The sequence below is a fragment of the Paramormyrops kingsleyae genome, chromosome 19 (genome assembly GCF_048594095.1).
Source record: "Paramormyrops kingsleyae isolate MSU_618 chromosome 19, PKINGS_0.4, whole genome shotgun sequence".
Classification (NCBI taxonomy): Eukaryota; Metazoa; Chordata; class Actinopteri; order Osteoglossiformes; family Mormyridae; genus Paramormyrops; species Paramormyrops kingsleyae.
Genome location: NC_132815.1, coordinates 11,654,721 through 11,672,081, shown reverse-complemented (window position 1 = coordinate 11,672,081; position 17,361 = coordinate 11,654,721). Strand labels below are relative to the sequence as shown.

General features: G+C 48.8%; 1 protein-coding gene across 3 annotated transcripts in view; it reads right to left on the bottom strand.

Moving 5' to 3' along the window:
- mthfd1l (methylenetetrahydrofolate dehydrogenase (NADP+ dependent) 1 like) overlaps positions 1–16,422 on the bottom strand; it is a 39,277-nt gene extending 22,855 nt beyond the window's left edge. The window contains exons 1-20 of one of the 3 annotated variants that reach the window (XM_023836965.2): positions 16,095–16,422; positions 14,841–14,925; positions 14,394–14,444; positions 14,249–14,302; positions 13,286–13,410; positions 12,975–13,075; positions 12,210–12,346; positions 11,840–11,951; positions 11,562–11,626; positions 10,979–11,076; positions 9,857–10,030; positions 7,833–7,969; positions 7,667–7,713; positions 7,249–7,356; positions 6,705–6,779; positions 5,296–5,398; positions 4,763–4,839; positions 3,717–3,857; positions 3,503–3,571; positions 798–909 (exon numbers count right to left, since the gene is read on the bottom strand). In XM_023836965.2, coding sequence (XP_023692733.2) covers positions 798–909; positions 3,503–3,571; positions 3,717–3,857; positions 4,763–4,839; positions 5,296–5,398; positions 6,705–6,779; positions 7,249–7,356; positions 7,667–7,713; positions 7,833–7,969; positions 9,857–10,030; positions 10,979–11,076; positions 11,562–11,626; positions 11,840–11,951; positions 12,210–12,346; positions 12,975–13,075; positions 13,286–13,410; positions 14,249–14,302; positions 14,394–14,444; positions 14,841–14,925; positions 16,095–16,321 — 2,098 coding nt within the window. In that variant the 5' untranslated portion in view covers positions 16,322–16,422. Of the gene's footprint in view, positions 1–797; positions 910–3,502; positions 3,572–3,716; positions 3,858–4,762; positions 4,840–5,295; positions 5,399–6,704; positions 6,780–7,248; positions 7,357–7,666; positions 7,714–7,832; positions 7,970–9,856; positions 10,031–10,528; positions 10,536–10,728; positions 10,739–10,978; positions 11,077–11,561; positions 11,627–11,839; positions 11,952–12,209; positions 12,347–12,974; positions 13,076–13,285; positions 13,411–14,248; positions 14,303–14,393; positions 14,445–14,840; positions 14,926–16,094 lie in introns of those variants that run through there. The other 2 variants (XM_072702752.1, XM_072702753.1) reach the window with 2 other exon arrangements.
- Between the last annotated feature and the right edge of the window lie 939 nt (positions 16,423–17,361).

The following is a 17,361-nucleotide window of genomic DNA, read 5'->3' as shown; positions in this document are numbered from 1 at the left end:
GAACCGTCAACCTAGGGCTGCCTCCTGGGTCAAATGTAGGCCGAGCCTCGTCAAAAAGAACCGCGGAGGCCGTTGTTACAGCCCATAGCCCAGAGCGACGGGCACCTACAGGCGCGGAAAAACGGTGTAAAACGGTGTAAAACGGTGTAAAACGGTGTACTCCGCTGTGATATGGGGCAGCACGCCTCGTGAAATAACAGACGCCGGTCTGCAGAGTCATTTCCGCTTGTGACCACGAGCCTTTGACGGGAACCAGCCCTGGGGGGGGGGTCCTGGGCCATTTGGGCGGGAAGGGGACAGACAGGGTGCCGGTCTGTCTTACTGCCTCGAAAGGGACGGGGGTGCTACAAACAACATTTTTAAGTGTTGCTTCACCAAAACCTCACAGCTGAGGACGTATCATTTTATAGGTATAAGAACAAATAACCAAAGATAAGCAAAATTAACATCAGCTAAGTAAAACGGTGAGTAATAATGAGGTTACTTGCAATATTACCAAATATTTACACTGCAATTCCAGTGTGGACTTGTCATAGTGGTTAATTGCTGGCTATGTGGTACAACAGGTGTTCCCTGCTTGGGATTCTCTTAGCGATGCATGACCCCTGCACTCTTATTGCTATGTGGCAATAGCAGAGTACCCATCCCACGCACACCTCCTTAATGGGTGGGGGGTACGCAGATAGCTTCACGCATGCAACTGACACCCAGCAAGGCTCAATCAGCTTCCCCAAAGCCAGGGCCCTTAGAATGTCCCCCCCTCCATGGGGGGGTAGTATCCTGGACAATGAACTCACCGACGAAACCTCCCTCTCCAACCAGTTTGAGGGCCAGCTTGTCCGCCAGGACGGAGGAGTTACCGTGGGCGATGTTGGCGAAGGGACCCGCATGGACGAACACCGGTGTGCCCTGGGGGAGGAGTCAAACGAAACGCAAAGCTGTCAGTCAAGATTCCGGAATCACATTATTCGGATATGGTTTCTGGATGGGGGTGGGTGCTTATCTGTATATAAGAAAGCCAAATGAACAACACCACTGTTTACACAACACTTACAGTCAGACATCCGTGTCCCCCCCCCCCCCCCCCAAAGATCCATTGGAGCCCTCCTGTAGGTCTTACACGCTTCCAAATACATGTTTTCACTACGGTCCAGCCAGAACTTAACAAGGCACTTTCTACGGACCTCCGAAGCTGTCGAGTGAGCGGCACAGATGGGAATTCCTGGGGTGAGGCCCAGGGCCGGCATGATAAACATTATGGTTGACTGAGGAAAATCTTCAGTATCACTATGACATAACTAGTTTAATTACTAATAACATTACCTAGTAGTATATCATTTTTCATTCCAGGACCCAGAGGAAACAGTGTTTTACTTATACAGAGTATTGTTTACTTAGTAGACACTTTTATCCAAGCGACATACATTTTCTAGAAAGGAGGATCAGACAATCTCTGGAGTAATTGGGGTTTAAGGGTCTGGCTCAAGAGCCCAATGGTGACATCACTCTGCTGACTCTGGGATTTGAACCAGCCCCAAGGTCTTGACTGGCAGAGTCAGGTTGATTAGTTTCTTTTCTGGGACTAAAACTTAATATCCACTGGAATTGCCATTAAGGGCATCGGTACTGGGGGCTGATCTGGGAGAGGCAAAACACAGGATGCGCTGGTAGGAAAAATTTCTACTGAGTTGAAATCGGCTGTTTTGCACCTTTGCTTTTCAGGTGTCCTATTCTCCCCCCCCCATCTCTGTATAAACATGTAGGGGGAAATAAATGTTTCTTGCTGACTAATACCCAGCTGGCCTGGTTTACCCCTGTTTTTCACTGCAGCCCCCGCCTCTAGCCTGGACCCAAGCTCCCAGCCTGACCCCGCCTCCAGCCCTGACCCCAGCTCCCAGTCTGACCCCGCCTCCAGCCCTGACCCCGCCTCCAGCCCTGACCCCAGCTCCCAGTCTGACCCCGCCTCCAGCCCTGTCCCCAGCTCCCAGTCTGACCCCGCCTCCAGCCCTGACCCCGCCTCCAGACCTGTCCCCAGCTCCCAGCCTGACCCCGCCTCCAGCCCTGACCCCGCCTCCAGCTTGACCCCACCTCCAGCCCTGACCCCGCCTCCAGCTTGACCCCGCCTCCAGCCCTGACCCCAGCTCCCAGCCTGGCCCCGCCTCCAGTCTGACCATGCCTTCAGCCCTCACCCCACCTCCAGTCTGACCCCAGCTCCCAGCCTGACCCCGCCTTCACTTTGCTGATTGGTTGACTCCAAGCACCAACTCACAGAAGTGCTTAGAAAAGAGTATTATTATTTTTGTATTCCCATTGCATTTAATGCATTAATTAATACATTTCTTTCCTTGCGTCTCCATATTTCTATGTAAGAAAAGGTTTCCTATAGTGATGCACCAATATGAAAATGTTGAACAATACCCCAATAACTGATATATTTTTGTGTAACATTTTTGCTGATATTCAGTGGGGGGGGGGGGGAGTGCCAATGGTGAAACTTGCAGGTACTGATTAGCAGAATACCATTTTTGTCTTTTTTTTATACTGTGGAAAAGAAATGTTCGATCTGCTGGCCAGATTTAAAAATCACTTATAAGCACATTGTGGGCTGAACTGGGCTGTGACCAGTGCTGTGTGACCTCTCCTAACTAGAGATGCCATCCCTCCCATATTGTAAAATGAACTGGCGTGTCCTGTTTTGAACCAATGTAGGATATAATTTGTCCCGTATTTTTGTATCATGCAATCGATCCTCCCACTTCCCCCCAATACCTAAGAAATTAACAAAACAGTTGGTTCATCCTCCATTGTTTTGGGGTGGGGGGTGTAGTTTCCTCGCTTCTGAAATTACGTGTGAAGCTTTATTACGACTCCCATGCTGATTCAGCACAAATGTCACAGTTCCTGTTGTGCGGTGGGAAAGCAGCACACAACAAGTGGCCAGGAGCTACAAAAGTTCCTGGTCGAGACGGATCAAGAACTTGGAAGCAAGAACCAGGTTCCTGAACTTAGTTCTGCTGAGCTTTTTCACCATATAAAGCTGAACAGCAGGTGTCTCTGCACAGTTAAGCACAACAGAAAAACTAACAAAATCTGACAATAAAAAAAAAAAGTTTGGATGGAGATCCAAATGCCCGAAAGATCTGTAAATCTAGAAAGCCAAAGCAGCTGAACTGTGGTGCGTAGGGGATTTAATCCTGTGTGCTTTGTGAGCTCTGGGCTGACATATCTGGCGTCCGAAAGCATGAGGACATAAAAACAAGAGGGACCAGATCACCACCTAACACAAGCCAGATGGAGTGAGCCGTCCCCCTAAGGTTCTGTTGAGGGCCAGCCGCACAAGCCTGGTTCTTCTCCATAGCGGCCTGATTGTCCAAGCAGTGCTGGCTGTCTTCTGAGGGCTCACAAGGGATGTCACAGAACAAGTGTACGTCCGCAAGACTCTCCTGACCACCCCCAGAGAGCCTGTCACCCTCCCCGCTCCCTCCTCCTGGTTCAGACTCACCTCCAGCGTCTGCATGAGTGTAGGTTTGATGGCATCTTTCATCAAGACGGCCAGGGCTCCAGTCACACCCTAAAGTAAGCAGACAATTATTCACATCTGTTTAAACCTGGAAAATGAAACTGGTTTGACTCCAGCAGCTTGTGGGCTCTTCCTGTCCAGCCAGCTCGGGCTCTGAATGCTCCACAGCTGCGTCCGGGTCCCGATTCTGACGTACCAGATCGTCGGCGGTGACCGGCTGTCCCGTCCGGCTGCTGCCCACTACCATGCGGCCCAGCCGGAGCTTCATGTCCCGCAGGCCGTCCGTCAGAGCCAGAATGGCCATGATCTCGCTGGCCACGGCGATGTCGAACTGGGCCTGCAAAGGCGGCAGAGGAGACAACAGACATTAAATGTGTGTCTCGAGGGGGGTGTTAGATTGCAGGGGGGAGTCACTCACCAAACACACCTCAAAAATATTAAATCGTAAATTTCAGTAAGTGTCCCGCAAGGAGTGACGTGAATTTGAGTTAAAAAAACATCAGATGAGATGTTCGACCTTAGAGAAGAAGAATTCGAATCAGAACAAAGTAGATATTTAGCGCCGGATGCACCCTTATTTTGGGGGGTGTAACACTTATAAGTCCCCAGTGCAGCCACATGCTTCTAGAACATTAGCCGTGCAATGGGGGGGTGGTCAGGAATGCTTCTACAGGGAGCCTCAAACTTCACGGAGCAGCGTTGGCTGGCAGTGCTGAAAGGCATGCTGGGAAAGAGTGTGTAAACCAGTGTGGACGCTGAAGCGCCTGCTGTTGTCTTCTGCACTGTCAGAACAAAGGGCGCCGCCCTAGGACAGCATTAATGTCCTTTTCTGTATCTTAAAAGGTACAAGTACACAGAACTAGGGTACAACTGGCAGACCCTTGAGGATATAGACCCAGTGACAAGTAACTGTCCCCCCAAATTTACAAACTGGTACTTTTTTTTCTGACAGAGCTGCAGGCTACTCGCACTTGTGCATCAGACACTGACATCCCATAATGGTCCTAGCTCCCCATCTAAGAAGCAATATAGGCAGAACTAATGGAATCTCCAAATTACTCACAATGTGCAACAAAGAAAATACACTGAGATCATTAGGATCCTGTACTGGATAAGCAGTTATGGATGGATGGATGGATCAAAGTATAAGGCAATCAAATGAAGCTATTAATGAAAGAAAAAACAACAGTAATCATACTGCAAGAGCGCCTCCACCTGCTGGAATTCAGGAATAGCACATACCTGCCGCGTCATCCCTTTTTCGGTACCCGCTTGTCCGACGGTGATCTTCCTCAGAAAACGGTCGTTGGTGTCAATGACTGCAAAGGAGACGGAAAGCCCCCAGTGAGCCTCCAGCGTAGGTTCGAGGGCCGCGACTCCCCACATCTCCGCACGCTGATCGAGTCCAACTGGACTGCGGCCGGCCCGTGACCCCGCCGGGGTGGATTACATCGTTTGGGAGAGCGGCTGACAGCAAGGAGAATCGATTCGCGCCGCAAAGGCAAATAGCGTTAAACAAACGTCGGGGCGACATCGTAAATCCCACGGCTACGGGCGGACGGGGAGAAACACGAGGCGATAAAAATCTAAAATAAACCCTCGACGGAGGTCTTCATTTTTTAGCCCCTCCCAAGACTTATATACATTTTCCAGGAGTTTTTAAACTGTCCATGACTCCAAGGCCCTGACGCATCATCCGTCTTTACATCTCGCCCATCCCGAATTTGAAGAGGGCGGCCTTACGCCCAACAGGGAAGCAGCAGGGGGCGCCCTACCTCTCTGCCAGGTGACCTTGGCGGGGTCAAGGTCCAGCCGCACAAACGAGCGGATCTCCTCCGCTGTGAGCGTGCCTGGGTCGCTCTTCTCGATGCCGAGGCGCTGTGGAGAGGAGGGACAGGACAGTGACACAGTGCACGTCCTCCTGCATAACCTGTAGAGGGGGCTGGAACTACCTGAATCGTTGTTCTGTTTTAAATCGGGAAAACCAAAAAAAAAATAGCAGGATCGAAAAGCATATTCAGGCCTTCATTAAAAGTTTATCCCTTCCAAGTCTATTTTTCCAAACGGTTCCATGAACCCCACTATTTTACTATAAAAATGCATGTTATGACTGCACTGGGACTTGACCCCACAACCTAAAGGTTACTAGGCCACATCCTTAATAACTACACTGTCTGACGCGTAGTATTCCCAGCTCTGGTTAGGGCAGGAAGGCCTTGCGGGAGATTTGCGAATGCAGCCAGTATTTTAGGGTTACCACACATGGCCTTTTACAGAAATGCAGGAGAGCAGTGGTCTGCTTCAGACAAGCCCTCAGCTGAGAGAAACAGCAGCTGCTCAGGTCCAGTCACTCCCAGATCCCCAGACTGGCCAAAGACCCGTTACATAAACAATATACTGGCTATGGACATTCACAGCCAGCAATCTGCAGCGGGACAAAAGATAACTAATGACTCCAAACTGATCATGAGGAGCGAGAGCAAAAAAAAAAAAACCCTCTGACTTCCTGTTTTCCCTCTCGCCAACACAGCCTTCTGTTTTGAGATGAATTTACATGCATAAAAATGTCATAGCGTGGTTTTCTTGATTACACATTGAGAGCTTTTATTGAAATTGTCAGTATGGTGAAACTAGACACTGGGGTATGGCATTTTCCTGCTTCCGTAATGCAGAAACAGACAGACAGCCCCCACACAAGCACACACTGAATCCAACGGCACTCATCCATTAACCCTCATCACTGAGTATATCCTCCCTGCTTCTCCTCATCCTTGCAGACTTGGCCCTTGCTCTCCCCCCCCCCCCCCCCCCCGGCAACTCCTCGGTCCTACAAAGCCCCTCACACATCATCCAAGTACATAAGTGTCTCACATCCCAACACTCCTGAAGTTCAGACCCAAGACAAACAGAACATCCCTTTGTTTACAATTTGAGGATGAACCTCAGTCTTATCTTCTATTGTTTTTATTGTCCACAATGAGACACGTTGACCTTTGCAATTCCAGCTGTTTGCAGTTGTAATTGTGAACGCTCCCCTCTTCCCATTCAGTTATGGGTAAATTCATTTAGAAAGGTATTTCAAGTAATATTTGATTTCCAGCTCAGTCACGCCCTCTAGTGGAGGTATTAATAAGTGCAGTCACAAACATAATCAGGCAATATGACCCGAACGGTCCACACTTACCCGTAATCTGGCTATCTGTATGGGCGAGAACTTCCTCAGTCCATTAACAGAGGGCACCAGTCTGCTGTACAATGCCTGATGAGCATGCCGAAGAGGAAAACAGGAGGATTAAATCGCCGGCTTCCCACAATGGCCTGATATTTATCTCTCTGTTGGTCTAAATAAAATTTCTCAGAGAGATGCACAGTCAAAATCAAAATATTGCTAAGGGCTATAACTTGGTAGAGCAGAAATCCCCTCTGAAGGATTTCCACAGGCTTGGAGAGACATCTCCTCTTATAAAGGTTGCGTATATAAAACTATTGTAAACAAACCCAAATGTGTTACGATGCCATAAATAAATGGACACTTAAGCAATTAACCTGTGATGATGAATAGGAAATATTACAAATAAACAATAATAAACAAAAAGACAGCATAATTTACAGCTTTGTGTTAGAGTGGACCTCCATCAGGAGAATATGTGGCAGGTAAAAAAAGTTACAAAGAACATTAAAGGGGCGGAGCAAAGCACTAACAGGCCACGCCCTGCCGGACACCCTACCTTGTCTGATTGGGTGGCCTCATGTAAGATGCGAGCGTCGACAGCTGCAGCGACCAGGTTGTTAGCAGCAGTGATGGCGTGGATGTCTCCTGTCAGGTGGAGGTTGAACTGGGGGGGAAGGGCAGCATTCAGTGTGGCGAAAAGCTACAAATGGCGTAACAGTGGCCCTAATATTAACATGTGCCAAGTAACATCTTCAGTACAGATACGCTAAAAACATGGTGATTGACGTGGAGCTCTATGGGGAAAAATGTAGCTATGGGGCAAACAAGACTTCTAAAGTGACCAATGGAGAGTGATGATGTCACAGGAAGTGGGATGGAGCTAGGTAATCCCGCCCACTCTCAGCTTCAAAGCCTGAAGCTTCAGACCTGCTGCTGCTAGTGTAGAGCTGCCAATCCTGTTAGACTCCACATACCTCCTCCATGGGAATGACCTGGGCGTACCCTCCTCCTGCAGCTCCGCCTACAAAAAGAGGAAGCAGAAAATGACGGTGACCTTAGAGATGTGTGTGGGGGCAGGCGTGCCGTAAACCTCAAGGCCACTCCCAGCACCCCAGCCCCCGCCACCCCCACACTACTGACCTTTCACCCCGAAGGTGGGTCCCTGCGATGGCTGCCGGAGACAGGCGAAGGAGTTGACCTTCAGGTGGGCCGTGAGCGCCTGCACCAGGCCGATAGTCACCGTGCTCTTGCCCTCACCCAGCGGGGTGGGGGTGATGCTGCAACAAACACACACAAACGCTTTAATCACAGCACTCACGTCTTCCCCCGACGGACCGACACCGCAGCAATACAACATGAAGAGACGTCTTTATCCCGATATACAAGAACCACCCAATCCAAAGGATATGATGGACTAACAAGTAGCATATCATGGACCTTGGTTCTTATCCCCTCAACAGAACTGCAGTAAACTGTGGTCAAGGAACCAGCAACAGCAAGGTAAAATGTCCTTATTGTCACTGAACATGTGGCAAGTACAATGAAATTCTTTATTCGTCTGTCCCATTATGTGAGACTCAGCATAAAAAGCATGGCGTCAAAGGGCAGGGTCAGCCGTTTACCTGGCGCCCTTAGAGCAGGTAGGGTTAAGGGCTGTGCTCTGATTACCACAGGACTAGAACCAGTGACAATCTTAACATAGGCATGGGATCCTGACCTGCACAGCCACACAGTCCACGCAGATTGCATCAAAAACATCTATATTTTGCTAATGATATTAATAAGCGAAATGTCACATGATGCAAATCCCCGCATGCAACAGGGGTGGCGAGAACTTTCTGACTGTTAATCTTCCACGACTGCACAGCTAAATGGTGCCCTGCCTCCGGAGAGCCACATGACTGAAGGGCTTAGCGCTTCCAGGGCCCCAAATCGCCTGCTTTTCCCACGCTGTAATCTGTATCATCGGACTGAAAAACACATGTGATTTAATCGGTGTATGCAGTGCTCCTGGTGAACACAGGACCAGCTCATGTGACACATCAGAATTTGCCAATGCTCCTTAAATGAGCCAATGCTCCTTAAAGTCTGGCCAACCAGAGCAGGAGCGGTGAAAGCAGGGAGGTTCAAAGCTAGCTGTGAGACCGCTAGGGTCAACTGAGGCCATAACGCACTTATTACGGGCATCTCTGTGCTAGGGTAACCAGCACAGACGCGAATTTTCAGGGTGGGTTAGGGAAATCTCATTAATATTCATGAGGGAAGCGCTACCTGATTGGCTGGTGAACATGCAAGCTATTCTGATCCTTGGACACATCCTCTTTTTCATCTCACCAAATATGGTGACCCTGCTCCAGGCACAAATTAGCACTAACCAGATTAGCGGTAAACAGCTGGCAGCTAGCAGTTAGCCCTGACACCATGCAGGACAAAACTGTAAGAGAGCTGGCAACGTGTGAGCTAGCCACATGAAAGCTAGCTATCCAGGAGTTAGCTGTTTAGCAATAGGCTAGCAAGAACCAACTGAAAGCACAAGGGAGCTGGTCACATGTGGACTAACCCTTTGGAAGGCAACCGCATGGCTGGCTAACATGGCTAACCTGTTAGAGCTAACATTAGCTACACGAGAGCTACAGATGGTACAGAAATGCCCGTCTGTCTACATGATGAGAGCACTGCCAGGCCTAACTTGACTTCATGCTGGGTTTCTCCCACAGATCACTGGAAAGAGGAGAATAAGACATAACAGCTCATGGGTGACAGGGTGTGGGGAGGAGTATGGGGGGGGGGGCGACACAGCAGTCTGGGGGGAGTGGTCTTGTGCTGTTCCCACAGAGATAAAAAAACAAGCATCAGAAGGTTGTCCCAGCCATATAAGATAAGGCTGCTGCATGGTTTTGGTTGGTGGGGGTGATACTACTCACATCGGAATTTGGTAAAAAAAAAACCTGCAGATTCCCAGCTCCACCCACGCCGCCCTCACCACCATGGAGCCCCCAGGCACTACAGCCGAGCTACGCTGGGGGAAAATGGGCCTCTGTGACTCCTGCTGAGTCCAGGATGACTCCAGGCTTGTGCATTTATGCACCTAAACCAGCTTCGAAAAAAAAACACTTTTCAGGAAACATGGCCCTAAACGATAGAAGGGCAGAGGCGTCCCTCACCCAGCTACTAGGACGTATTTCCCGTCCTGCTGCTCTTTCAGCCTCTCCAGCAGGGACAGCCGCACCTTGGCCTTGGTTCTGCCGTAGGCCTCGATCTCCTCTGGCAGTAGGCCTATCTCCTTGGCCAGCAGTTCGATGGCCTTCGGCATCTGGCTCCGGGAGATCTCGATGTCACTGTGAATCATATCCGGGGTTTGCACATATTATGAAGAGAGACCCCAGCTGGTCAGGAGGTGCACCTACATCTGAATGTATCCTTTCATGAAGCTGGCCTTGTACATGATGTTCGCCTGGACAAGGTTGCCACCTCTACCGCATCTGGCGTGACACTCACTCTTTCAGACTCTCACGCTCATGCAAGCAATCTTAGGGCAAATCTAGATTATTCCATTATAAACCTAAAATTAGCTACATCAAAAGCATTGCTTTGCAAACCATACAGACTATTTGCATGGTACTAAAACTGTTACATACATGTAAACGCGTGTGCATGTGTGTGCAGACTGGAATCGAATTGAAACTCTCACTCCAGCCAGCTGACCAAAGTTGGCAGCCCTGCCTTTACCCTGAGTTTAGCTGCTTGGTCTATTTTTGGTCAGAGTTTCTGTGAGACCAAGAAGCAGAAGGTGGAGAGCACAGCTGAGGGCACGTCCAGGCAAGACCCCGGCCTGCCTGGGCACAGGGCCCAGCGGAGGGCACGTCCAGGCAAGACCCCGGCCTCCCTGGGCACAGGGCCCAGCGGAGGGCACGTCCAGGCAAGAGCCCGGCCTACCTGGACACAGGGCACAGCTGAGGGCATGCCCAGGCAAGAGCCCAGCCTCCCTGGGCACAGGGCCCAGCGGAGGGCACGCCCAGGCAAGAGCCCGGCCTGCCTGGGCACAGGGCACAGCTGAGGGCACGCCCAGGCAAGAGCCCGGCCTGCCTGGGCACAGGGCCCAGCGGAGGGCACGCCCAGGCAAGAGCCCGGCCTACCTGGGCACAGGGCCCAGCGGAGGGCACGCCCAGGCAAGAGCCCGGCCTACCTGGGCACAGGGCCCAGCGGAGGGCACGCCCAGGCAAGAGCCCGGCCTACCTGGGCACAGGGCCCAGCGGAGGGCACGCCCAGGCAAGAGCCCGGCCTACCTGGGCACAGGGCACAATGGCTGCAGCTTCAGGCTTCTCAGTCTCCACGGCTGGTACTGCTGCTTCTCCATCCACCTGCGGCTGCTCTCTACCACATTCTGCACAGATTGGGTTGGGGGGGGATTGTTTGCTAAGACATGCTGCATTCAGCACAGTGTTTTACAGATCCATGTGGAGAACTCCCAGAATCCAAGCTGCCACATGCACAAATTCTACAGGATACTTTTCAAGACTTGTCACACAGAACTGAAATTATAGGGGCCATAAACACACAGCACATTATATGCATATTTTCTTGTATTATATAGCACTCTGTTTGATATACTCGCAGTAGGAATGCCAATATGCCATAAAATGTGCCATTAAGATTTCTGAGTGCAGTACATCTTCCTCAGGGTTGAAGTCTCTGAGATCAGAAGAAGTCTTTGGGGTCACCAGCGGAGCAGTGGCTGCGTCAGTAAGTACAGAACCACAAAGATCCATTCAGCACCCAGATGCTGAAAAACTACAGCTGCAAAAGCAGAATTTATGCTGATCTAAAGAAAAAAATTAAAAATAAACTACATGACGATCTATATTCTACCTGCATCCTGAGAGCTGCAGCCAGAGGCTCCACCCTCAGCATGTGAACGGGGGCATCCTGGTGCTCTGTGAACACATGGAGACAGAAGGAGTCAGAGATCAATCCAGAGCCTGGGTTCCTCTATGATTTTATACAATCAAACCAATAACTGTCAGCTAAACAAATGAGGTTTGAAGCCCACATGTGGGCAGCTACTGTATAGGCTGTGAACCTGTATAACCCGCTTCCCACTGGACATTCAATTGGTTCATGTGATACTTTGGGTTACCATGGGTTACCTGAGAAATTGGCATGACGACAGTTGATAACAGAAGTCCCTGGTCGCAGCCAGCTGGCCAAAAACTCTGCAGGTCCTGTGCTGGTCAGTACGACAACATCTGCCTGCGAAACCTGCAGGATGGCAACTGGTTTAGTTATCGAACTGATTCTGAATCAGACACCCTAACTGGATCATTGTTATTATTGTTCCCATTCTAGAACTACAGCCGTTCTGTAACTGTAATTCTTTACTGCCACCTTGTGGTTAATATAATCATTGCATCAAAGTCATACTACAATGAGAAGGAACTGGCATGACTTAACTTCAATAACTATACATAGCAGAAGCTGTGATATTGTTTGTCCTGCGCTATAGATCCATAAAATAACCTGTTTCTGCAGGTCATCGGCGTTCCACACACTGCTGAGAGCCAGCATCCCTCGCTGTTGTATCAGGCACTGCATGGCCACCTCAAGGGGTCCATTCTCACCCACAATCACCACACTCTTCCCTGGCGCACACAGACCTGTTAGAAGATGATCAGAAACACCAAAGTTATGCCTTTCACTGCAGTTAGCGGAACCCAGGTTAAATGTGTGTTACTTTATCATTTGTTTGTGGTAAAATATATCCAGATTGACTACAGGACTTAAACACTAAAGACACTAAAGGATTTTTAGGAAATGACAGGCACCAGTAACACTGTATTTGAGGGGACATGAATAATGTAGTAGTATATGCTTACGTAATACATTAATTAACTAGTAACTAAGTGTTTAAGTACTGATCCCATGTTCATTCATCATTACTCATGCATGACAGTTCATGTATTTCATGGGGAAACCTATATTAGTTCATGATTTGTTCTTGAGTAGTAAATGAGTTAAGTAGTTTTGCCCCCTCAAGTGACGTCTTACCATAATGAACTAATTAGCGAGCTGTTAAGTAGTATAGTGCCTGAATGGAATACAAGTGTCATGATTGATTGACGAATGAACATAGGATCAGTAAATAATCACTTAGTTACTGGTTAATTAATGCATTAAGTAAGCATGCACTGCTACATTATTCATATCCCCTCAAGTACAGTGTGACCCAGGCATCACATGGTCATGCAGTGAACTTTGTGGGCACCCCTCATTACACAAACACACCAAGTCGTTCTAAGAGCTCCATCACTGCGCTGGCAAATGGAGGGACAAAGCTGTCTTTGAGATCGCCCCGCACAAGTCTTCCCAAGTTGAGGTCCGTCACCCTGGAATATGAGGGGGGTGGTTAACCTTCATTATCAACCACCAAAGCTCAGAAACGTTAAGTGAAGGCTCAAACCAATGCTATCCTACACCGAAAACCAATAGCAAGAGGCCCTGTGCAGCTCTACCTACAGAACTAACTATCTAGGAGGGACAGCCAATCAGCGTCCAGTCTAAGAGGTTCCATAATTAGTCCCCACTTAGACACATACCCTTCCACGTCCTTGTCTGGGGCGATGGCGTTGAGCACACAACTGGTGAGGGATGCGTGCGGAAGATGCAGGATCACACCATGCACTTTAGGATCCTCATTGAGCCTCTGGATCTCCTCCATGATCTACACACGTGGGTGACCCAGCAATGTAGAAGGTTCCACACACAGACTCTGGGTATAATTAATCTACTATAATTAAACATGGAAAAAAGCTTTCTCCTTCACTTACAGATAAATGCTTCTCACAGTAAATTTATTTTCAATACTATACAGACTTTACAGACTATACAGAGTTTATACATACTGGACAATCAATCAGCAAACTGAATATTTTCACATTTTAAATAACAACCAATCATAAAATTTGAATAAGCTGAAACAAATCACATCAGACTTTCTCTAAGGAATGTTGTATACAATCATTTTTCGGCACCAAATAATCCATCCACTCTCTAAACTCGTTTGTCCTATGCAGGACTGCGGGGGGTCAGAGTCTGACCAGAAGCCAGCGCAAAAGAGCATGTGACAAAAACCATAAGAAATACCTCTGGTTGCATTCCTGGACATTTCCACCAGTTGTAATATTTGACTATGTTTCTTGTGAAACAGATGCGAGCTAGCTAGTTAGCGGCCAGTTACCCTATTCCACTGAAATGTTTTAATATTATGAATTAAATTTCATTTTAATTTTGTTCTCTGCTGTTGTCGGGGGGGCTCCAGACACCCAGAGCCGGCCCTGCTGGAAGCTGGAGAGCAGCCTCTGTAGGCCTCTGACTTGGGGGGTCTGACAAGGGTCACTGTCCCCGGCCGGAGGTTAGGTGAAGCCCAAGAGCTACAGCCGGTTTGCCAGGAGGGAAGGGGAGGAGGGCGGGGGTGTGGCCATTTCAAGTGCAGAAAGAATAATTGTATAAGAAAAAAGCAAAAAGTTATCTAGAACACGTTTCCTGCCTGCACTCTTTACCTCATCTTCCATGCAGTCCGTCGGCAAGCAAATCTGCATGACGTTTAACCCAACCTGCGGAAACAGACGGAAACAAACAGTTAACCACTTCCTTACAGATTATAGGGACATTAGAACTAGATGAGAGGACAGGGACACAACTGACCTTCCCAGCTAGATCCTTGTTGGTCGTCAGCAAACTGTCGTCCTCACCGGCCTGTGGGGATGGGGGGGGGGGTGTGGAATAGGGGATGGGAGGAGGTGATAGTTCTTTAAGACAACAGGACAATGAGAGCAAATTTGGGGGGGGGGGGGGGGAGTGTAAAAGAGGGTTCTTGAATAATGCATGGGGATCTTTGTCTGGGGGGGTGGGGTGGGTGAGTGAACAGGCATTCTGGATTATTCCATAATGATGAAATTCAAGAGTATGCTATGAAGCAAATGGGATGATGAGATTGGAGGGAGTGTGTTTCAGCCCCAATAACCCTACTACCCGCAGTTATTATTCCCTTTAATGCAGCCCCACACTGGGATCCATCAACAGCAGCGGTGTCATGAGGTACTTTGTACAGCCGAACTAAAAACCAGGCAAAGGTACGGAGCGCCGGCCAACCTGTATGATGGCCAGCACCGGCTGGGGGGCGGGCCGGCACTGCTGCAGCTGGGCTATGCCATCTCTGGACTTCCTGATGATCTCACTGTAAGGGCGAGGGGACGACACTAGATTAAAGTAAAAACAACTTGCAGACCGAAGCTCTGAAATATAGAGCCGAGGCTGACAGGGGCATTTTCAGACTAGGCACAAATCGAGGGACACCTTAGCAAGCCTTTCAGATCCACTGTAACACTGTACTTGATGGAGCACAAATAATATAGTATTATATTATTACTTATGTACATACTGATCTCATGTTAATTCATCATTGATTGATTGATGCATCTTTCGTCCCAAGCAGTTACTATATTTGTTTGTGAACTCCTGAAGGAACTACTGAAAGAACAGATCATGAATAACAAAAGTGAAATACTGATCTCATGTTTGTTCATCATAAATGAATCGTGACATATATTTTTTCTCAATTAGCGAATATATTTGCTTAGGATTTGTTCATAATTTGTACTTCAGTAGTAACTGAGTTATTATTAAGAATTTGAGCCCCGTAAAGTAAAGTGTTACCCCTTATTATGCATAAAGACGGAACCGTTACGACCCAAATAAGGGTCATCTCCCTCGCGGAAAACCTGGTGGCAATCTGCCACGGTCTACGGTGCCTTCACCCTGATCGCTCATAGCCTAACTAAAGCGATAATAACGCGCTTGACTAGAAGAACACAAGTCCGTTCATATGCATAATCACGTGGATATATTTATCAGCTAGATACCACGAGTGAGTGACACGCATACATGTATAGTATTATTAAGAAATCACTAGATTAATAACTCTGAAGACAACCAAGAATACAGCGGCCACCGTTTGTCAGCTGCAGAAAAACGGCATGAGTAAGAACTCGGGAAGGTTGCATAAGCGGATCCCCCCCCCACCCAGTACACAGTATCACACGTGGTGACCAGGCGCTGTTCCGCATTCATTCAGAGCCGACAGCGGAGCCGGACACCGAGCTTGGAAAACCATCGATTCTCACACAAATCAAACTGCTGTGCTGCTTCACATGCAGGTTACTAATGTCAAATCGCAGCCGTTTGTCTCCTTTTTACTCTACTATCAGCAAGGAAGTACAATTAAAGAACGAAAGTAAAATCTATCTCTTGTAAAATTCTGTTCAAACAGGAAATTGCTTGTTCGTTGACCCAGCTGTAAGCACCATACGGTGTTATAAACTGAAACAGGATTTCTTTTTAACTTACCCGATCGCCTCTTCGTACCAGACATCGCCGCTTCGCTCCCGGTATTTCTCCACATTCCTGATCACCGCTTCTGATGAACCACCAGCGCCGGCAGAGGCAGCATCTCGGACCGGCGAGGTGCCGATAGCAGGAAAGGTCCTCAGGAGCCCGACACCGGAGCGGCACTGTCCGCGGGATGAGCCGGGAAAGATCCTGCAGGCGCTCCGAAATGCGGCGGACAATCTCATGATGTAAACCCGAAGGAAGTCCTGACGGCGCACAGACCTGTGTCTGCTCCCGAGTTCAGATGTTACCCTCTAAAGAGCCGAGTGCGGGGGCGCGACTAGTCGACACGTGTGCGCGCACGTCCCCATAAGGCAGAAATGTCGCGTCGGTGCCCTCACATCTGCCACTCACACCGAACAGATACGCCAGTTTGTTCGCAGATAAATAACACATTTTTAACCAGTTCCCTGTTTATGGAAATGTAAATAATTTACCTAATTTTTACGTTTATGGGTAAGGTTTGCCACATAGCGTTGCCATGATTCATACTTTCATATATAACTTGCCATAACACGCAAACATGTTTATTCGTGTTGTTAAGTTCTGCAAGGCGTAGCCTATCTCGAAATTCGCCCACCCCCCCAACAAAGTGTCATCTAGTCACCAAGCCCCCACCCCCCCGCCTTCCCTTAGTGTTGCCACAATACGGTATATGGCATTTGCTGAGCGAATGGGGGGCGGGTCCCACGTTAGAATTTGCCGAGCAGAGATATAATGTTCCACGAGGATACATAAAATATATATTTTCATATTTAGCAGCCCCTATAAAGTGCTTCCCCCTGAACGTATAGGAATCTGCCAGGGTATCTGTGTCTCTTTCATGGCCCTATTAGTATAGTGATATTTTATTAGCCCCGTGGAGAAATTTGCTTTGCCACATCTTGCTTTCCATACAGATGAGAGCAAGCTGGGGGGGGGAATCACAGACACCATGCAGTCTCCAAAGAGCTGGGGGTTAAGGGCCTTGCTCAAGGGCCCACAGACATGTTACTATTCTGCCAAATCAGACACGAAGCAGCAACCTTCCAATCACAGTCACAGAGGCTTAGCCCGCTGAGCCACACATACTTACTGGAACCTTCCAATCACAGGCACAGAGGCTTAGCCCGCTGAGCCACACATACTTACTGGAACCTTCCAATCACAGGCACAGAGGCTTAGCCCGCTGAGCCACGCATACTTACTGGAACCTTCCAATCACAGGCACAGAGGCTTAGCCCGC